We start from the raw sequence: 22,944 nt of genomic DNA, 5'->3' as shown, positions 1-22,944 counted from the left end.
GAGATGACCTTTACAGTCTGTCCCAATGGCTGAGGGGGGCTCCCCAGCCTCAGGACATGTTTTACCCTATAGAACCAGGGCTCTTGCCCTATTCAAACTGTGCATGCTTCCTGGATCCAAGCACTGCTCCCTTAGGGTCACTTTCCCAAAGACTCTCTCTCTCCTAGCTGAGAAAGCGGGATATTTGAAGCTCTTCCTCTGTGGACTACTCTACTGTTCAGATAGGTAATTGTTGCCCTGAAACCCCTCAAAGCTATTCCACCTTCACCACTGCTTTTCTTAGGCATCTTGTGTGTTTATGAACACACAAATGTGTGTGTGTGCGTGCATACGTGCGTGTGCATGTGAGAGAGAGAGAGACAGAGAGTTTTCCCCTTTAAATAAAGATACCCTTCTATTTAAGACCAGGGCCTCATTTGCTTCCTTGGGGAGGGGACCCTGTAAATATTAGTGGAGTTATCCCGCAGTTACCCCTCTCGCATAGCCATCTTCCTTGCCACTAATTCCCTCTACTTACAAGGAGACCAATCCAGGTAACAGCAGACATAAATGACCTCTATGTTCCAACTGTCATGGGGGGGGGGGAATGAAGTGTGGAATGTTGTGAGCCCCAATCAGCCTGCATATGCGAATGATCTTGAAAGGCTGGCTCAATCAGGCAAGAGTGGCCAAGCTGGCAGCGGGTAAGGGCGCAAGCAGGCAGTAGCCTGCCAGCCATACAGGGAAGCTGTATCCCTTTGGGAAAACACATTTTACCCCTTTTTACCCCCTTAGGGGGCAGATTTCTTAAAATTCCTTAGTGGGTTTACATCATATAGGAATGTTGTCCCCAAATTTCATGTTTCTAGTTCTAGGGGTTTGGGCTGGGCGTTGATGAGTCAGTCAGGACACTTGTCTTTATATATATAGATTTTAAATATTTTAGTGTAAGTAAAGTACCAATAAACTTACTACCTACCACCAATGCAGATTAAGAAACAGATAAATTGCAACAATTTAGCTGATTCACTTTTTCAAAGTTATCTATTTGCTATCTAAAAAGTTATCCATTTGTTTCTAAAAAGCTGTTCATGTCATGTCCATGATATCAAGCATATTTTCAGGGAACTCAGATACAAGAATGAGAATCCAATTCTTTCTCCACTTATCTATAACTTTTGATTTTGCACAAAATGAGCAACACTGGGGTTGAGATGATCTTGGCTGCTATCTATTCTTCCATACTATTAATATGCATATTTAAACAAGCTAGCAGCTATCAATCCTTGATAGTATATCCTTGGTTACACCCTGCCCTAACTTCCAGCCCTCACACAGCTATCTTCTCCTTACTCTGAGCCAACTCTTGTATTTCTGCATTTGGAGAACAAGTAGAGCAATCCATAAATTCCTGCTGGCCAGAAAAACCAAACAAGATTAGTCCTCCACATTATCAATCACAAGTGATCAACATAAGAGTGATGCAACACATGGTGGAGGCTTTGCCCACAGGATGGCATAGCTTTCTGGTACAGCATTAAAATATTCCCCAGAACTAGTGAAAGTGACAATAAAGCATCAGAAGCTTCCAATCACTAACCAAATGCTGAGTTTGCATGCACTTATGAATAATTCCTAGATTTAAGAAAATCTATTTCAAAGTAAAGTGTGATAAAGAAAAACATTTTCACATGCCTGTGGGAATAAATAGCAAATGTTATGAAGTCACCCATCTGAAAAGCAGCGATTGTTTAACTGACACCAACTCTGTACCTCTTGAATGAAGCACTTTGGTTTAATTTCCTCTACTATATTTGAAAAACTCTTCAAATTGAATTTCTAATAGGAAGAGGAAAAATAAAAGGGAATAAAAAAGATCAAATTAAATTAGATGAGCCTTCAGCATTTGTTTCATTCAAAGTATCAAATACTTTTCTGCTTCATGGGAAATATCTATCCTACTCACTGTTTCAAGTATCCACAAAAACACAGAATACTCAGGATGAATGTTATTTCAAGTTATAGCATGTTACAAAATCCTGCTTTCTGCATATCCAGCAGAATTTTTCCTTGAAATGGAAAGACATGTGAACACACATACAGCTACTTCTGCCACTTTATCAAACTCCTCCTGCTCTACTTCTTTATTAAATTTTGAGTTTTGAAACACTTTTACTGCATAGAGGGGGAGGAGGGTTGAGAAGCATGATCTGAAAGTCATTTGTTGTGTAGTGGGGCAGGGAAGCATGGGGAAGAGAATGACAACACAAGCTGGAATACCGCAAATCTGAGCCCCACGTAACTAATTATTTTGTTTTTTGGCACTGTAGCCACAGGTAATAAACTAAAACAGCATAATAACAAGACTAACCTTTATAATCTTACCAAAAACATTAAATGTCGGCAGTGGAGACTCCCTTATTTCAGTATGAAATCACAATGGTGAAAATTTACACCAAAGATACCATATATGTCTAAATAGGGAATGTATGGCTTTCTCATACATGCATACAAACACATGCACATACACAAAATCCTTCTATTCCATGAAAATTAAGTATTTGTGTTTCATATAAGTATACTTACCTTCTCTGAATTTCCAAATCTTCTTGTGATGGACCATTTTGCACTTGTGGGGGAAGTTGTGCGCTTTGTCGAGGCGGTGTCGGACCTAGAAAAAGACAGAAATTAGACCTCATCTTTCAGGTTTGTATATAAAGGTTAAAATAAATTCAGAAGCAACTTGTCAACTTTTTGCCATTTGCTCTATCTTCAGTAAAGCAAAGCATCCACACAACTGCACAGAAGATAAAAGATCACCATGATCAATATGCTTTGCTGTTTTTCTAAACAAATTTACTTCCAAATGAATGAAGAACTCAAAAGGAATACACAAGTTCTCAGTAGCAGCTCAGCTCATTAAAACTGAACATGAACTCTATGCACTGCCAAACCATTACTTTAAAGTGTCGAATTTGGGGGAACAAAACTCAGATTCAAGAATCCACCTAATAGAGGCCTGAAATAAGCAACAGGATGAAATATACCCATGATTGAAAATAACAAGATAGAAATCTAATACTGAGGTTTCATTTAAAGTTTACTTGTCAACTTTTCATCTCCATCTGAACTACATGTTTATTCACTTAGACACTTTCACCCCACTTTTCTCACTCTAATACAACATACAAAAAATTAATTTCCTGGATGACCATATTAAATATAAATTACATTTGGTTTTGTAGTATGCAATATTTTGCAGCTGGCTTGTAATGTAGTAATAAATATTTGATCTATTAAATTTACTATACTTTAAGCTTTTTATACTCTACTAAACCGTCTGGTTGGTTAGGGTACCAACTGGGAGGGGTGGCAGGGAGACTGAATTTTTTTACTTTCTGAATTGACTAGGATAATACAACAGATGGTATAAATTAAGCTGGGATACAATGGATGGCATGAACAAATTTATTGCTATGAAGTAGACATTACTCCCTAGTTAAGTGCAATGACTCATCTCTTAAATAGAGAATTAACTTCCTATTCCAGCTTCATAAAAGTTTCCCTGAGTAACAGAGCTTTTCCAAAGTCCCCCAGGGCATTAAGGTACATCTCTGACTTCCTGTATTAGGAAGGGAATTCTTTGTTGTCTTCAGAAAAAAAGAGGGAGGAGAAGGGAAAGAAACACACAAATAGCTGTTTCCTACTTCCCCCCTTTGCCAGGCAACCTGATTTGGTCTACTTTACTTTTCCAGTTATAAAACATGAGTGTGTGCAGCAGGTTTCATGGTCTTTTTAACACTTACAAACAAACTGTGGTTTTATCACACAGCTTGTTCATTCTTCCTTGTTCTAGTTTTATTATTTCTTTCTAGCTTCAGAATCTATTTAGTTAGTTTCATCTTGTTTCTATAAGCAAGTTGCAGTGATTTCCTCATACAGAGTGAGAATAGTGCCTAATGGCCTGACCCTATATATGCAAACTCCAAACAAAGTCTAGAATTTAATAACGCTTAGTTTTGCTACACTTGATCATGGACATAGTTAGGTCTATCTAAGCCTGACAGAGAGCAAACTGTAATGTGAGTTGAGAGATCATTTACTCAAACCTCATCTTAGCCTTGAATTTACTGGATGATCTTAATATAAGCCACTGTATCATCCTCTAACTTACAATATGACAATGTTCCTTGCTGGAACATTTAGTGAGGTCATATAGATGAATGAGGTTATATTTATTTATTTACATTATTTATAGTCCACCTTTCTCAATTGGACTCAAGGTGGATTACAAAATGTGAGTCAGTACAGTCAATATCAAAAAAATGTCAATAAAACATGTAATGGATATATACATGTAAATTTGCAAAGATTTTAAAAACCTGCAGAAAGCCAGCAAAGAGCTGAAGAAATGCTGAAACAGAGCAGAAGTATTTCTACAACTGCTGTATTAAACAACATAGGAACTGCCCAGTAGGATCATACTTATAGCAGTAGTAGAGGAGTCTATGATCCATCAATATTTACAACAATAGTAGTAAAAGCTGTGATCCGTCCTTATTCCTTTTTACGTTTCTGATGAAGACCATGTAGCTGCATTGCAGATGTCACATAGAAGGACACCACTCATGATGGCAGCAGAAGAAGCCTGGGACCTTATGGAATGGGCCTTCACTTCTAAAGGACACAGTAAGTTGGCTGTTGTGTAACAAGTCTTAATTGTTAGTGTCAGCCATTTTGCTATCAATTGTGCTGTAGCCCTTTCCCCTTTCCTAAGGCCAGCATAACACACAAAGTTGTTTGTCCTTTCTAAATGCTGCTGTACAGTGCAGATTAGAACAATATAGCTCTGTGGACGTCTAGTGAACGTAAGGCCTACTCTGAATTCATAGACGGTGTAGGAAAAAAGACAGGAAGTATGATATCATGGGACAAATGGAATTGGCTCACAACTTTGGGACTAAATTTGAGATCAAGTCTCAGTAAGACCTCCCCTTGGTAAGAAAAGGAGAATCACTCATCCGTCTGCTGGATGTAATAGCTACTAAAAATGAAATTTTTAGAAAAACTTCAAATCACAGCTAGCTAGAAGTTCAAAGGGTAGTCACATCAATTTGGCTAGTACTAACTGCAGTGAGCACTGTAGTACAATTTCTTTAACAGATGGGAATAAGTTCTGTAGTCCTTTAAGGAATGATTTAGATATGTTATGAGAAACCATTGTTTTTCTATCAATTCTAGGATGGAAGGCTGAGATGGCAGCGAGGTATACCTTAATAGATGAATTGGAAAGACCTCAATCTTTAAGTGATAGTAGAAATTCTAATATGTCTAACAAATGACAGTTAAAAGAGTCTAATCCTTTTTGTTCGGCCCATATATTAAAACGTTCCCATTTGAATGCATAGGATTTTCTAGTGTTTTCTCTTCTAGAGTGAAGAACAATCTCTGTCACTCTCTCAGACAGGTTCCCTGTTCTGTTATGCGCCATGATGGGTGAGAGTGGGCAGTCTTGTCTAGCACCTCTTTTGATTGTTATTGCTTCTGAAAACTGTCCATTGATTTTAATGTTTACTTGGGGTTGTAAATAGATTGAGTGAATTGCTGTGAGGAATTTTTTGCCAAATTCCATGTGTTATAGGGTCATATAAAGATATTTAGATTCTAGGGAATCAAATGCTTTCTCCATATCCAATGAGAGAAAGACAGTTTCTTTGAGGTGTGATTTGCAGTGTGATAGTATGTTCAGTGTTTTGTAAATATTGTCAGTTAAATCCCGATTTGGTATAAAATTCGATTAATCTGTATGAATATATTGGGAAATGAAGATATTTAACCGTTTTGCTAGTACTGAAGTGAAGATTTTATAATCTTGGTTGAGTAGTGATATGGGGCGGTATGATTTTCTATCTGTTGGGTCTTTGCCTTGTTTGGGGAGAACAATGATTGTTGCCATTTTCCATGATGGGGGCATTAGACCCTTTTCTAAAATCAAGTTGCAAGTTTCTGTTAGTGGGTTAGAGAGTAAGGTTGCAATTTTTTTGTAGAACTCTGGTGGGTAGCCATCTGGTCCTACTGTTTTGTTATTTTTTAATTTTTTGATGACGTCTAGTGTTTTTTGCTGTGTTACAGGGCTTGTCTAGCATGATTCTGTGTTTGTCTTCTAATTTTTTGAAATTTTTGATTGATTGGAGAAATGCTGAGATAACAGTGGGGTCTGGGTGTTTTGTAGAGTATAATTGCTTATAAAAATCTTTGAATATTTCAATGATTTTGTTTGGATTTGAGTGGAGGTTGTTATTTTTGTCTTTAATAAAGTTCGTATTGTTCACTAATCTTTTCTGTTTTATTTTATTTGAAAGTAGGCAAAGGTTTTTGGAAATTTTAAACCAGTGGTTTTATTTGAATGTTATTTATTTCTAGAGAATCCAGCAGTTTACGTTGCTGCAAAAGTTTTTGATAGGTTTTTTTGTTTCCTGTTTTTTTTGTGAAGGTCCTCAAGGGATTTGATACTAGTTATTAGTTCTTGGGTTTAGGTCTTCCTTTGCTTATTTATCTTTGATGACAATACTATTATATGTCCTCTGGCAACTACTTTAACAGTGTCCCAAAGTATATATGGGCTTATGTCGGGTAATATGTTATCTGATATTGCTGTTCCTAGTATTTTTTCTATTTCTTTTGCTGTTTGGTAAGATAAAATTAGGTGTTTTGGAAGGCACCATTGCTTTGTCTCTTGTATTATTTGTTCATTAGATAATATGAGGTTGACCCATGAGCGGTGTGAAATTGTGAGAGTGGCTATTTCTGAAGAAGATGCTATGTTTAATAAAGTGTCTGAAAACAATATGCAGTCTATTCTAGTATAGATGTTATGTCTTGGTGAGAAATATGTAGTGTCTTTCTCTTTGTTGTGTAGGTGCCTCCGAATATCAGTAAGATGGTTGTTGTTTAGGATTGAGGGCAGTTTTGCTATTTTTTTATATTTTTGGTTTATCGAATCTTGATCCGTCAAGTTTATGGTTGACTATATAATTAAGATCACGTCTTATTAGTAATTCACCTTCCTGAAAATGATTTAGTTTGTTCAAGGTTTCCTCTATGAATTTTAATTGGTTGTTATTAGGGGCATAAATTGAGGCTATTGTACATTTTTGATCTTCCAGTGTTCCATTTATGAATATATATTTTCCTTTAGGGTCTTTCAATTTTGTGTGTGTGTTGAAAGGGGATATCTTTCAAGATTAAAATTGCAACTTCCCTTGATTTGAATGTCCCTACAGCATGGAATTGTGCTTGCTTTTAACTCATTGTTTTTGTTTGGTCGAAGAGGAGTTTCTTGTAAGAGTACTGTTTGGGATCTTGTCTTGGCCAATTGTATTAAAATTCTTTTTCTTTTAATTGGGTTTCCCAGACACCATACGTTATAAGATGTAATTTTTTTTCATGTCTTTTTTAATGATGTCACTATGTGAGTGTGTTGTTATGCTATGATGTACATACTTCTTTCTTTTTTTTTCTTTTTTTGTTTTTACTACACAAGACTATCACAAGGGACGGGAAAAGATGGAGAAAAGGGAAAGGGGCGGGGAGAATAGGAAAAAAAAGGGAGGATAACCTACAATCAACACTACACTTCAATGTTTTCCCTTCATACTGCCATAATAAAAAAAAAAGCTCAATAAGATAATGATGGAGTGGTTAATCATACAGAATACACATTCCAAATTCTAATTAAACTTTCCTCCCCCTTCTGGGTCCCGGACGCAATTCTCTCTGAGCAGCCGCAACCGCGGTGCTCGTCTCCCCCCCCCCTCAGACTTCTCCCTTTCTTCCTGCTTGGTGCACTAGAATTCCGGGTTTTTCTCCTCAAAATCCCTTAGTTGATCTTCTGATAATATCTTATAGGCTTGATCTTTATGTCCAAACCATACTCCTTCCGGAAGTAACCATTTGTACTTTATTCCGCGGTCCCTCAGAAGAGCTACGAACTTTTTGTACTTAAAACGTCTTTTCCGGACTAGAAATGGAACGTCCTTCAAAATCTTGACTTTATTGCCCATAAAGTCCAAATCCGCATTGTATGAGTTATATAGGATAGTGTCCCGAATCTTTTAAAATGAAAAGTCAATGATGATCTCGCGAGGCAGCTGTCGCTTTATTGCATATTTTGAAGAAGCCCGACGGACCTCCAAAATGGCGCTTCCGACCTCTTCTTTAGTTGTCCTCGCGGGTGTCGCCAGTAGTTCCGCGACCAAATCCCACAGATCCTCATTTTCCTCCTCTTTCACGTTTTGGAGGCGCAAAATTGTCTGCGTTCGTTCCACCTGTAGCCCGATCAGCTGGTTCTCCACCAACTTCAGCTCTTTTTTCGTAGCCTTCACAAGTGACGCACTTTCCAGAGCAGACTTCTCTGCCCCCCCCGCTGCTTCCTTAATGGTTTTCACTTCGCTTTCAATTAAGCCCACCCTTTGATCAGTTTCGTTCAGCATGTCAACAAAGGGTTTTATGGCTTCCACCACCGCCCTGCGCACCAATTCTTCGAGCGACTCTCCCTTCTGCAAGGTAGCCGAGATTGACTTACCCAGAGCGGGACTTTGCTTCTTTGCAGCCATTTTAGGGGGGGGGCGCCAGCCAAATTCTGGAACTTACCGAAGGGGAAGAGCGAGTCTTCTTCAGATCCACCGCTCCTTCACAAACGCTTGTAAAACAGAAGGGATTCGCTTGTTTGCAGGCTTCCGCCTGTTTCTTTTATTTGCCGTTTCTCGTTGCCCGGCGGCACTCAAGGCGCCGCGCACCTCTGCCGGCCTCCATAGGGACAAACGGACAATTCCCCCCCCGCATAGATTTCGGGGGGTTCTTCCCGCAGCGTCCCGGACCCTGCCTCCCTAACTGGGAGTCCTGGGGGCTAATCCTTGCAGATCAGCCGCCCGGTCAGGGGGCTCGGGCGCTTCCTCCCGGACCCGCGGAGAGGAGCGTCCGACATGGCTGAGAAAACGAAACCGAATCCGTACATACTTCTTTCTTTTAGGTTAATATGTTAGTTAGTACTATGGATTAAAAATGCTTAACAATTGCACTCACTTTGTGTTTAGTAAGAACTAAAATAACAACTGAGGTTAACAAAATTTGGGTCTGAGAGAAAAGTTCCTATAACAATATACTATAACAATATTCTTAATAATATATGTGAATCCTTTGTTAAGTATTAAGCAATTGCTTCTAATGTTTGGTTATAACAATTTAAACTCATCTAAGTATAACACCAACTGGGAAAATTATGAACTGTTCAACTGTTTACCTATAAGATCAACAACTTTACCAACAATCTTAACTAAATTCTAGAACAATTGAGAGAATTTTAAACTGTTAATCTAACAAACTTCAAACTTAATACATTTTCTTATCAGTCCCAGTGCTGTTTATTTTTCTTTCCTGCTATTACTACTACTGTATTTCTATTGGATTGTTTTGTGTGTTTTAACTCTTGCCCCTCCCTCTCCCCTTCCCCCTGCTTCAAAGCCTTCCTTCTCTTTGCTACCCTTTCCCCTTTAATTTTTGTTTTACCTTGAAATGAACTATTATGTGTGACGGGGAAGTGTAAAATAACCCACCTCCCTCCCAGTTCTTCTGCTCACCTTTTTATATTTAAATTAAGAGAATTAATCAAAAGAAATTTAAAACTGCTCACAGAAACTGCTGTGTGTAAACACTCAACAGTTATTGGCTATTGCCAATATCTTGTGGCTGTAAATAAAATGTATAGCGAGCAACCCTAAGAGGGTCACATCTACCCTTCCCCCAAACCTCTAAGCAGTATTTACCTTATTGTGCCTACTACATTAAACTAGCTAGGTACATAATTGAGGTTCATGCATTTCTTAAGCATTTCTTACAGGAATTTCACTTCCTTTTACTGATGATGGGCATGATGATTGCGGCAGTTTTCTTTTTTGAGATGCTCTTTCTATGTCCATTGACGACTAGATTTAAGCTTTGTAATAATTGCAGTCCTTAGTTTTCATCTGTTGCTATGAGCTGTTTTCCTTGAAAGTGGACTGAAAGTTTGGTAAGATTAATACACTTGTATAGGATATTTTTTTGTCTCAGTATTTCAGTTGTTGCTTTGAGGGATTTTCTTTTTTCCAACACTTTACTAGGGAGGTCCGTGTATATAGAGATGGATTTCTCTTTGTAAGGAATTGCTCCTCTTTTCCTGGCTTCATCCAAGATTTTCTTTCTAGTGCGTTGGTCTGGGAATTCAGCTATAATGTCCCTCGGGAAGTCTTTTGTCCTTTGTCTTTTTACACCGATGCGATATGCTTTGGTGATTGTGGGCATGATGCCTTCTTCCAATTCCAGGTGGTTTGCAAGCCATGAGGCTAAGAGGCTTATAAGGTCTACATTTTGGGTAACTGATTCATCCATGCCTCTAATTTTAATATTGCGCTGACGTGAGTTAAGTTCCAGCCTTAGTAATCTGCCTTGTATGCTTTCTTGGACAGATTGTAGTTCTTGCATTTTGGCTTGCAGTGCATTGTTTTTTTTCCCGATCACTGCATCCATTTTTAGGTTCACCTTTTGAAGATCAGAGTGGATTTCCATTAGCTGGTCAGCCATAGGCTTCATTATTGCAGTGATTTGTTTTAAGATGCTTTGTTCCATTTTTGAAAGTTTTAAGTCCACTTGGTCTGCTGAAAAGTACTGCGTCACTTCAGTGTTCCTCTGGGCATCTGCCATCTTGCAGGGTTGAGCCGTGGGGTTATCCTGCAGCCTGCTATTGTTTTGCGGCGAGAAGTATTCTTGCAGGTTTTTTGCTGTTTTAGTTGTGTTCTTTTTGTCCAGGTCTGACTTTCCCATTCTAAGCTTGTCTTGGTTTGATGTTTTTCTTGCTTTGGCTAAGTTTAAGGAGTCGGGTAGACGGAGTTCTCTTAGTTAGCATCCATCTTCTCTGACTCCGATGCCATGCCCCCCCAAAGGCAAAGTCTTGATTAAGAAATAAATTATTTGTATAAAGGTTTTCCCTTCATTAAAGACTAATGCACTATGGATTTATACAAATATTGTTGAATTTCATATCTGAAATGCTTCTCACTCAAACAAAAATATACAAACATTATTTAAAAAGTAAACACAAAGGTGCCCTTGGAACCTTAGTAGTAAGTCTGCTTTCATTAGGTAACAATTTATTTCAGTGCATATTTTCAAGGAACACAAACACCAGTCCATCTTGCACTGGGTACAGACCGTGTTAGGTTCACAGCCCATGTTTAGCTTACCCATAACTGCTTCACCAAATTTTAATCAAGGACACCTTTGCTTTGCTCAGTTTCTCTACAAGGCTATGTCCACTTTCTGTATACATTCTATTGCTCTACAATCCTCCTAGAATACTGGAAATGTCACTGCCAACTTGCCTCAGGTGGTGGTGGGGGGTTGTCATTTCTTTCTCAGCTTCCCTCCCTTACAGGTAATAAGTGATTCAAGTTTATGAGCTACATATTTGTGAAGCCCTTACTGGTAGGCAGAAAAACCTTTCTTACTAATTCTGACTAAGAGGATTCAACTGTTCAGACTAGTGTTCATAGAACACAGCGGAGTTAACCATACAGAAACTAGCAATCGATGACTCATTCTCTTGAACTGCTAAAGCAAGCTACCACTGAGTACTGAAAAAGTACGTCTCCCTGTTTATTTGCGTGGTCATCAATCTGAACATAAGCTAAGAATGCGTAAAAGGAGTAAATGGAAGCTGCAATGATTTCATGGCATCATTAAAAGCAATAAAGTTACTAAAATATTATACCAGCTGCTTCCTTATTTTGAATGCTGAAGCACAACATTTCACCACCTAAAGGGTGATTTCATTAAAATGGTCATAGATCCAGAGGAGTTAGTCGTGTTAGTCTGTAGTTGCAAAATAGTAAAGAGTCCAGTAGCAGCTTTAAGACTAACTCATCTGACAAAGAGAACTTGGTTCTCGAAAGCTTACGCTACAATAAAGCTGATTAGTCTTAAAGGTACTACTGGACTCTTTATTAATCATTAAAATGATCGGCAAGGAGGAAGGTGGTACAGTTTAGGAACCTTTTAGAAACCATTCTAAAAGCTTCTCATTAATATTAATTAATGCATTAATTAATTAATATTAATTAATGTATTAATTAATTGATATTAATTAAATAATACATTAATTAACCATGGGCTTCTCTTGCATTTCAATTTTTGCTTACCATTTTCTCTTTGCTGGTATCTACTCTTGAAGCTACTCAACTGAATCCTAGCATACATTAACAACTTTTAGGTACATCACTTTTTTTCCAATTCTTATCAACTGTGTTTTCTTATATGGTATGTACTATGCCAAGTATTAATGGATGTTTGGCTATTTTATGCATTTCAGAAATGCTTCAATATTAAAAGCAGTGAGCATTTAGAAAGTGTTTACATAGGCAGCAGTTGCTGCAGAACAAAACGTTGGACAAGGTAACTTGTTCTCAGTCAATCAGCATCTGTTCAATCATTTTGTCATTGGTTGTTGGGGGTTTTCCGGGCTGTATTGCCGTGGTCTTGGCATTGTAGTTCCTGACGTTTCGCCAGCAGCTGTGGCTGGCATCTTCAGCTGCTGGCGAAACGTCAGGAACTACAATGCCAAGACCACGGCAATACAGCCCGGAAAACCCCCAACAACCATCGTTCTCCGGCCGTGAAAGCCTTCGACAATACATTTTGTCATTATTTGCCTTGTGGTAATTCTGGAAAAATGAATGCAAACTTAACAGTGTCAGTGTGACTTAATGTAATTTTGATTTACAGGATCCATTTTCTTCCTAGTCTTCTTGTAGATGTATCAATTAGTTCATTTTGTATTGGACTATTAGTAGGTTCCCTAAATTGAAGAAATGGTGGGCACCCAAAGACAGTAAGGAAGAAAGGCCAGAGTGAATCCCTACAAATAAGCCTCCCTCCAAAGACATGCAGGAAAATCCTGCAGAGCATTTTGGGGAGCACCTATTCCCCTCCCCCTCCCCAAATAGCACACCTTGTAGACCAACATGAGCTGCTGTAACACAGTGGTTAAGTGGTTCGGCTGCAAATCAGCACTCTACTGGTTCGAATCCCATTACTGCCAGGAGCTCAGTAGGTGGCCTTGGGTAAGCCAATCTTCTCATCCCCAGCTGTATTTTGGGGATAATAATAACACTAACTTATTCACTGCTCTAGGTGAGGTACTAATCTATCTAGAAGAGCGGTATATAAGTGCAGTTATTGTTGTTGTTGTTATCATACCCTGTAGACCAAATGAGAAGACCCCGAAGTATATTCTTATATCATTCCAGAATACAATGGAAATATCTCAACTGAAAAGTCACAGTGTGACTCTGATACTTTCTGAAGAGCAGTACCAAAATCACATTCAGGGAAAAGGCCTTTGATTACATTAAATCAAGTATCATAAGTTTTATATAGTATGATTGCGAGCATTCCAATAATTTTATCAAGTTGTGATCCATTTATCTTTGTATACTATACGCCAATAGTACATTTGCAGACAATGGTCTTTCTTACCTTTTCAGCATCTATAGTAATGTGATCAGTCAGGGGAAAAACTGGTACATAAAAAGGAAAGGGAATGAGGGGCTGTGGCTCAGTGGAACATCTGCTTTGCATGAAGAAATCCTAGGTTCAATTCCTGGCATCTTCAGCTAAAAAACCCCAAGTCTGAGTGGAGAGCGCTGCTGCCACTCAGAGTGGAAAACCCTGACCTTGACAGACCAATGGTTTGGACTGAACATATTTATTTATACCCTGCTTTTCTCTGGGGATTCACACTGTGAGGTAGGTTAGGCTTCGAGTGTGCACAACTGGCCCAGGGTGACACAGTGAGCATTATGGCTCAGTCAGGATTTGAATCTGAGTCTTCCAGGTGCTAGTACAACACTCTAACACACCAAAGTGTGCAATTCCAGCCTTTTTATTACGATTAAGCTTCCAGGAAGCTTATATCTGAACTGGTTCCGAGCATGGTGCATCAACTGCTTTTAAACATTCATTTAAATATTGCAATCATTTAGCATTTTATTAGATTTTTTTCATTAATACACCCTGTCCTATTCTGCATTCATCTGTTATTCATGGCACGTTTTTAAAGAAGCCACTCAGTATTACTGTATATATATAGCACAGTATCAGGTTTATCAAGAATTTGAATAACCTTACAGTCCAATTTAATCCATGTTTACTCAGAGATAAGACACACTATGTTCAATGGGGCTCACTCCTAAATAAATGAACACAGATTAGTCATATTAGTGTAAAAACCTAAGCAGTAGAGCATTATGAAAAATAAAGATGATGTAATGTTTCGAATGCAGCACAGAAAATTACTACAGCATTCAATTAAATACATTCACTCAAGAACAGTTACAGATTACATTTCCTCTAGAATTCAACATGTCCTTTTATCAAACTAGATAGAGCTGTAATTTAATTTACCTTCCTCTCAATACAGCTTTTAAAGTAACATTAACTTACGCATTAGTTGTGACTTAAGCTTCCATAGGCTAGCCCACAGAAGCTTATGTTACAATACATATTACAGAAAAGCAGAAGCAGAATGAAATACACAAAAAATGGAGGTAATTTTAAGCAAATAACTTTATACCATAGGCACCACCACATCTTTGACATGTATTCTCTTTTTAAGCATTTCAACAGTGAACAACAGCAACAAAACAAAGCAAACAAACTTACTAGCTAAAATGGAGATATTGTTCTGCCTCTGACAACCCATGCAGCACCACATCCAACTACTCTGGGAATAACAGTTTACAGGACACTGGTAAACTACCATTATTCTCTTTAAAATTCTTTAAAACTCTTTAAAGAGTTTGTCAATCCGCATCACAATTTAACCTATACACTCTTGATTATTTTTGAGAAGATTTATATTTCATTCCTCCTGGTAGCTAAACAGCAACAAATTCTTCAAATGCTGTTTGAGTTCCTTGTAGCAGCCTGTTCTCAAATATAATCAATTATTCATTCTATACTTTATGCATAAAGCTAACTGTGCTCTATGTAATGGATTGACTGCATTAACTCTTCACCATATAAGGCATCAAAGCAGAACAATCTCGTTTTCAACGCATGTTTCTACCATTCTCGTAAGTGATATACTTCTGAACCAATATACTCCTATCATAAAGTCAAGCAGCGTACGTGTTAATACAGACTTATTACTGCTAAAACTAAATCTCAACAAACGAAAATTACAGCAAACTATAAACCATTTAGAATTAGAGTTTGCAGCTGTCTTACCAGATTCCTGTGAATTTAACACTTCTAAGGCATGCATCATGGCACTTGCAAAAACATTGGCATCTTCTTTGCTGCCGAAGTTGAGACCATATACTTGTCTAGCATCCCGCCACTGATGAAAAGTCTGTGTTGCTTGATTATACTTCAATCCTTTTGGAATGGCACAATTTATTACCACCTAAACAAATAATGAAAGTACTGTTATTAATCAAATGTCTGCTCTATTACTAATGTCCTTCAGTATATCTTAAACAACACACTCTTTGTCCTGTTCATACAGCACAGATGTGGGATGGAACATTTTCCATGGTAAAACTTCCCATTTCTAAAGATGTATTCCTTTGTAATATGATAATGCCTAGGAATTGTGTTAGAGAGCAGACATATGTTTTACTGATTTGGGGGCAGGGCATACATACATATACAACAATCCAAATAAAATTGTGAATTCACCTGATTGACTTTGAATTGACCTGCACAGTCAAATCTAAAATTTTATACATTTTCCTCTCATACAGGGGAAGAGATATTGTGATCACCAATCTGATACAGAACTAACAAGTAATGCTCGAGAGCAACACTGGATGTGAGGAGCCCACGTAACCTCTGTAAATAGTTAAATTCTGTTGAAATAAACGATGGGACAATTATATCTATGGCATATCATACACAGTGCACTGGGTGTGTTAAAATTAGTGTGTCAACAGTTTTCAATGCCTTTGGGTTTCTTGTTAAATTTAAACAATGTAAGGGAACTACATGTTACATTGCTTTTAATTCTACAAAATCTTTGTAATGCAGGAAAGAGAGCTATATTCAGCTTATACCTTTCCTTCTTTGTAAAACCCATTGGGAAAGGTGGCATTATGATAGATGTGTGTTATATTCAGATACTACTCTTATATTTTGGGGTTATTAAGAAAGCTGTTTAAAAAGGGCAGAAAAATCATCGCAGCTGATGTAGCCATGGCTTATTGTCCTAACTTCAGTTGACACCATGAGGTACAGCATTGTTTTACAATTGAAAACACGCTCAATTTTATTCTTGTTTCCCTTCTTCTGTCCCCAATGCTCACACTTGCATCAGGGTTCTTTTCTGCTTGCTGTATATTGTGGCTGGTACACAGTTGCTTCCTAAATAATTAGTTGTTGACTTTATGGTATGAAATGTTAATCTCATGTTTCCTCTTTTAAAAGTCAAAAGGCACTGGAATTATCTTTTTAATTTATGTTGGTTGTGAGAACTCACCTGATGATCTTGAATCTTTCTGCCAACTACCCTAAACGTATTGTTGCCTGTATGATGATATATATGAACTCTGCTAAATCCAGTGGACCCACCAGCTGGCACCCACTTCTTATTGGCATCATCATACACCATTACAGCAGCTCGTGCTTGGCAGATGCTCTGCTCACTGATAAAACAAAAAGAAAATACAAATGGTTGGAATGGAACCATGATATTAAAATATGTTTTACAAAAATTGCAATAGGAAGGCTAGTCAGAGTAGATTGTTTAAATAATGATTTGTCACAAAGAAAAAAAGTTTTCAATTTCGTATTCGCACTGAGGTTGAGCAGTGCAGGTGATGTCAGGAGGGTTGGAGAGCTTTGAGATGTCAGGAAAGATAGCTGGCAGCAATAGGCCAGCCAGCGGCTTTCCTCAACTGCAGGAGAAGCCATGCCATTGCTGGCAGCCAAACAATTCCTGCATTGCTAGGCTTTGATCTGACCCAGCAACAGCTGAGGACCTCCTGGGGAGCTTCAGACAGTGCAGGGAAGTACTCAGTTAGGTGAGGCCGGTCACAGGCAGTGGCCTCAGGCCAGGAATGCTCCAGGATGCCCAGCCAATGGCTGGTATAAGCACTGCAAAGGGCCTATAGGGGTGGGTCAGGTGGTGCTGCAGCCTCCAGCCCAGATAGTAGCATAGGCCTTAGGGGTGGAGCCCGGGGGAGAGGCTGGAAAGGTTTGTGAAGGGAGGCCTTCAGAACCAGGCTACAGAGGAAGGAGGAGTGCCAGGCCAGAGACCTGAAAGGCCAGGGCTCCTAGGAAGCAAGCAAAGAGAGGGCCAACTTGCTGGAACCCATCCTCGTGCCCTTCCAATCTGAGGCCTGGGATGATGCGGCAGCACAGCCGGGAGGCAGTTCCTCATGCAATCAGACATATTGGTTTGCACACAAGTCTTTTATATACTTAACAGCAGAATACAAAACTTCTAGTAATACAAGAATGCCTTTTGCAATGCTCAGTTATATCTGCTTCAAGGCTAGAGGGGACGAGGAGAAGGAAGCCCAATGTGAAATTAACTGACTTCTGTTTAGCTGCCTGTACACATGGAAGGAAAGTTAATCTGAAAATGGCCTCAAAAGTTATTTGTGAAGAACTAGAGGCTAATTCTAAGAATCTTTAAGAAACAGGAAAACAAAATCCATAATAATAATTTGTTCATGTCAAATGATTATGTTTTGTTTCTGCAATGCTTCATATCTGTATTGGAATCTATGTTTGTTTTCAAATTTCCATTGTATTGTTTGCTGAATGTACCAGCTGTTGATCATATTGACTTACACTATGTAATCTGCATTGAGTCTCAGTGAGGAAGGCAGACTATAAGTAACAAATAAATAGAGTCAAATATATTTTCATTATATCCTGGATTTACTGTTTTACATAGAAAAATAGCATTTATTCATTTAGGACATTTATAAAAACTTTCTAATTGGTTTAGTACACGAAGTGGTATACAAGAAATAATTTCGTGTAATGCATTGATATGAAATAGTTTTTGCAGATAACTATAGATTTTACTTGCTTGTATTAAGTTTAGATTTCATTAAGATCGTTTCAGGTTGGTAGCCATGTTAGTCTGCAGTAGATGAGCAAGGTTCAAGTCCAGTAGCAGTATACCAAGTACTACTAAGGACTTCCAAAAGAATGCAAGCTGCCAGCAGGACGAGGAGGGAATACTTGGTTTCTCCTTTGTCACTGCAGCATCCCATATTGTGCTTCATCTTGTTTACAAGGCTCTCCTGACCTTGTTGTTTGAGGAAAGGTAAGGGAGTGGGAGATCCACTCCACCACCTCATTCTGCAACCTTTTCTTCTGGATGCAGCCCCATTGTATTTACTACTGAACACTTATATTCCCTTGGCACATGCACATATTTATTAACACAATTGTTCCTTCATTTTGACTGTATGAAGTCTGCTGCAGACATTACACACCTACTATCTCAGTTCACTACAAAAAGGATATTTACTGATGCTATTTGTCATTCTTAACAAGTCTTTAAATCTCCCTATACAATTATCTTCATCAATCGTTTCAATTTTGTGCACACCATACTTAACCTGGTAAAAATTATTATACAATGACTGTACTTTTGAAAGATTTACCCATTCAAGATCCACCCTTCTTCCATCAACTAAAAAAATATCTAGTACAACTTTAACAAAACATAACCAAGAAATACTACATTAAATCTGATATTAAGAATGCAAAATTACAAATAATTTCAACATCATTCAGCCTCAAAGAAAAAGGCAAGGACATCTGTCACTGAGTGAGACAAACTAGCTTGTGGTGTTTGACGCATAGTTTCCCAGCTGTTACTTGGTTAGCTCTTTTTATAGATTTAACAATCCTACTTCTAGATCAACAGAAATGTCCAGTGTACAATGTCTTTATTTAAGCAAAAAAAGAGTTAGGTCAGTCATTTGATACCATCCATAAAGGATGGTAAGATGCCAGCCATTTGTACATGCTTGATTTAGCCACAACCACCTCTTTTCTAACCCTAAAATGTATTATCTGAATTAGAACAATCATAATAGTTGAATAAAAGTAAAATCTCCTGCTGTGCTATTTTTAAGAGCTATAGTGCAATACAAACAAACATGAGCATTCTAAAAGCAAGTAAATGCTAGTGTTGTATACATGAAAATTTGAACATAAAGTATCTTACATACTAACAGCCAAGTGGCCCTGATATGTGGATACTTAAATCCAGACACTGGAGCTATGAACAGACAAGACAGATCTTCTCACACCTGAAAAATTCTTCAGGTTTGCAGGAAAAAAATTGGGAAGTTTTTTTAAAAACCCAGCCTTATAAAAGGAAAGCCTGTAGCTTTAAACAGATGCCCTCAGTAGACAGTGTTAGGCAACCAAAACAGTATTTGGACCTTGGTTTCTGTCACTAAAAGGTAGTGGGAGAGGCAAGGCCCTTTCCAGAGCTGTTTTGGCCTTTCAGGAAGGACTCACTGAGACCTGGTCAAGAAGCAACCACTGGGCAATTTGCTACTATATAACTTGTATGACTCGCCCAGGCCTGGCAGCTTGCGACCGTTTAAAATCAGCCACCTCACAAAAGCCAGTGGGCAGAATTTCAGAACAGGATCTGGGAGACCCAGGTTCGACTCTGCTGTGGAAGCTCACTGAGTGAATTTGATCCAGTCACATACTTTCAGCCTAACCTACCTCTCAGGGTTGTTGTGAAGATAATATGGAGGCAAGAAGAATGGTGTAAGCTGTTTGGGTCCCCATTGTGGAGAAAAGAAGTATATAAATGAAGAAAATTATGAAATATAGCTGAAGGAGTCGGGCAGATAAAAGCGAAGTTGTTTAGTAGCTTTGAAAGAAGGAATAAAAGAGGAAATAGTTTGGGGAAGAGGATACAGGGGAAAGCGAAGTACGCCCCCACACACAGGTCCTTGCAGGTTCCCCACTATACAACTGGGCCCAGCTCAGCCGTCATCAAGCAACTAGGCCATAGGGAAGAGGCTGCCGGGGAGGAGGTAAAGACAGGGGGGCAGAAAAAATTGGGAAGGAAAGAAAGAAGCAAGAAAAGGAGGAGAGGCTATGGTGGGAAGGGAATGTAAAGAGGACATGGTGGGGAGGGGAAAATGAGTTTGCCCCCTCCCCCCGACACAAGTTCTTGCGAGTTCCCCACTTGTTCTCTTAGAAGTGTGTCACAGAAGTAGAACACTGTCTGGTGTTTAAACATTCTTGCATGTGTTTTTCAGAATGAAGCTGCAAGTGCACAATTTAAAGTAGTTAGAAAATTGTTAAGTGTTGCTGAAGAAGGGAAAAGAAATAATCTTATTTAGACACCGTGTGTGCTGCATTTTTTCTAGAAGACGTAACAGTGGTAATTTAGGATGCTACTATCCTGAAAGATGTAACCTGCTACTTTAGAAAATACCTTACCTAGTTGGTTTACTACGCTTGACTACACAGACTTCCACCACAACACAAGAACACTACCATGTATACTAGTAGCAAAGTGTCCCCCCCCCACGCCCCCCACACAATACTTAATCATGGGACACTTGAGTACAAAGCAAATGTTTCTGCAAACTTGAAGACCCTCCCCCTCCTAAGGGTTGCAGAAAAATGTGAAACTAGAGAAACACACTGGCAGTGTTAAACCCCACATAAAACAGGATTTCATCGTCTCTGCATACACAGACAATTACTTCCTCCTCTGGGAGACACCACATTCAAGAAAGAGCTACCACTGCAATGAGCCTGGGAGGAGGCTAACCGGCGGGAGAGGGGGGATGTCAATGCCACCATCTTCGTTGAGGTGAAGTCCAGGTGGTGTTAATGGAGATGTCCTCCCAGCAGCAAAATTCCCTTTTGCTGCCATGGGGTAGGGCCAAATGCCACAGCTGCTGTACACAAGCTACCCAATAGGCATTGGAGATCTCCACAGCCAGCATCACAACAGCAAAGCTGCACTCCACTGGGATGGGGAGAAAGGCCTCTGTCATGGAAGTAGTAACTATTACCATGTAGTTAAATGTATCTAGTTCCTACCATGTAGGAATTAGTAACTATTACCAAGTAGTTACTATTACCATGAACTTAGTAGGTGGCCTTGAGTAAGCCACTCTTCTCAGCCCCAGCTCCCCAGCTATACTGTGGGAATAGTAATCTTTGGGACTTTGGCTGACCTGTCATGGAAGTAGCCTGGCTGGGGGAGCCTAGCTGGGGTGATGAGGCTGCCGGGGGGGGGGGAACGTGCCTGTTGCCACCTCCTTTCAGCACCCCTATCCTTCCCAGACACCTGGCCAAATCCCCTCCCTCCAAAGACAGAAAAAAACTAGTCAGTCTAACAACTCTCAAACCAGTCCTTTAGGTGCAAAATTCCAAGTGCAGGTCTCAGCAGCAGGAATCAAGAAAATCCAGGCAGTCACAGACATCCAAAGCAGGCCAACAAGAGTCTCAGCCCAGACCACAGAGGGAGAAGAAAGAGACAGCATGCAGCAAGCCAAACAGTGTTTCTCTAACTCCAAGACAGAGCAAAAGGGAGGCTGGTAGGTAAAGGTAATCCCCTGTGCAAGCACCGAGTCATTACTGGCCCATGGTGGGGATGTTGCATCACGTTTTCTTGGCAGACTTTTTATGGAGTCGTTTGCCATTGCCTTCCCCAGTCATCTACACTTTACTCCCAGGAAACTGGGTACTCAATTTAACCAACCTCGGAAGGATGGAAGGCTGAGTCAACTTTGAGCCACTATCTGAACCCAGCTTCCGCCAGGATCAAACTCAGGTTGTGAGGAGAGCTCGGGCTGCAATACTGCAGCTTACCACTCTGCACCACGACTGCCTCCTAATTTAACTCCTTGTACCAGTTTTAAAAAGGCACTGTCCTTCCTGAGAATCCTATTGGCCAGAGAAGGAGAGCTGCTCCAAGGATTGGCCACTGACACTCCCCCTCCCCCTTCTGCCTCTGACTCATTCCCCCTACCATCTCCCCCCTACCATCTGGTTAAAAAGGGCGGGAAGCAGTGCTTCTTTGTTGTTCCTTAGTAAAAGAACAGCCAGGATCAACACTGCCGCACTTGCCAAATTTTACTGAATAAATTTGGTAAACTTAAATTCATACATATTTAAGTTTGATAATACCAAATTTTACCAAATCAGGTAAAATTCAGTATTTTTGTTGTATTTCAAACCGGAATTGCTTACTCAAGGCCACCTGCTAAGTTCATGGCAGTAGTAAAAAGAGCAAAGAGTTTTTAACTATCTCACAACTCTTTTGTCAATCTTAAGTACAAAACACACAACTTACATTGCCTACTTATACTAAATATCCTTCAGTGAAGATCTATGAAGAGAAAGTTATTTTTGCTAAGGCTGATTTCAGAGAATGCCAACATATGTCAGCTACGTTATTTATTGCAAATGCACTTAGAGGCTGCTCTGAAGATGCATTCTCTAAATAGAACACACATCAAATCAATAACTAATGGCATTTGCACCGTCAGTAATAAACCACACAAAGCCTATCTAGAACAGAACACAATATTTAATTTTTCTCAGAAAGTTAAAAAGGGTGATTTTAGTTATCTTGATATGCTAATACAAATTTTTCAGCTTGAGATTGTATTCATTATGTCTAAGCACAGTGGGTTAGCAAAGACTAAAGGAGATCTGAGACTGTCATTATCTTCCTCTCCCTGAGCAGCCATTACAGACCCTGGGAAAGTTGACACCTGGGACCCGCATGGAGTGACAGCCACAAGGGGAGCTGCGGTGTGGGAAGGGGGAGGGGGGAAGGTTGAATCCTGCTCACATCAGAACCAAGTCTACACTATGAAAACCTGAAATAACTTTTGAAGAATTTTACTGCTTGAT

The 22,944-nt window shown here is 39.2% G+C and overlaps 1 protein-coding gene across 2 annotated transcripts in view; it reads right to left on the bottom strand.

The window, feature by feature from the left end:
• Positions 1-22,944, bottom strand: part of ENAH (ENAH actin regulator) — a 148,877-nt gene that overhangs the window by 61,294 nt on the left and 64,639 nt on the right. For both annotated transcript variants that reach the window (XM_054979705.1, XM_054979714.1), the window contains exons 2-4: positions 16,550-16,715; positions 15,301-15,478; positions 2,566-2,650 (exon numbers count right to left, since the gene is read on the bottom strand). In XM_054979705.1, coding sequence (XP_054835680.1) covers positions 2,566-2,650; positions 15,301-15,478; positions 16,550-16,715 — 429 coding nt within the window. The remainder of the gene's footprint in view (positions 1-2,565; positions 2,651-15,300; positions 15,479-16,549; positions 16,716-22,944) is intronic.

The sequence above is a fragment of the Eublepharis macularius genome, chromosome 1 (genome assembly GCF_028583425.1).
Source record: "Eublepharis macularius isolate TG4126 chromosome 1, MPM_Emac_v1.0, whole genome shotgun sequence".
Classification (NCBI taxonomy): domain Eukaryota; kingdom Metazoa; phylum Chordata; class Lepidosauria; order Squamata; family Eublepharidae; genus Eublepharis; species Eublepharis macularius.
The sequence above is the reverse complement of the archived record's forward strand: the minus strand, read 5'-3'. Positions and strand labels throughout refer to the sequence as shown.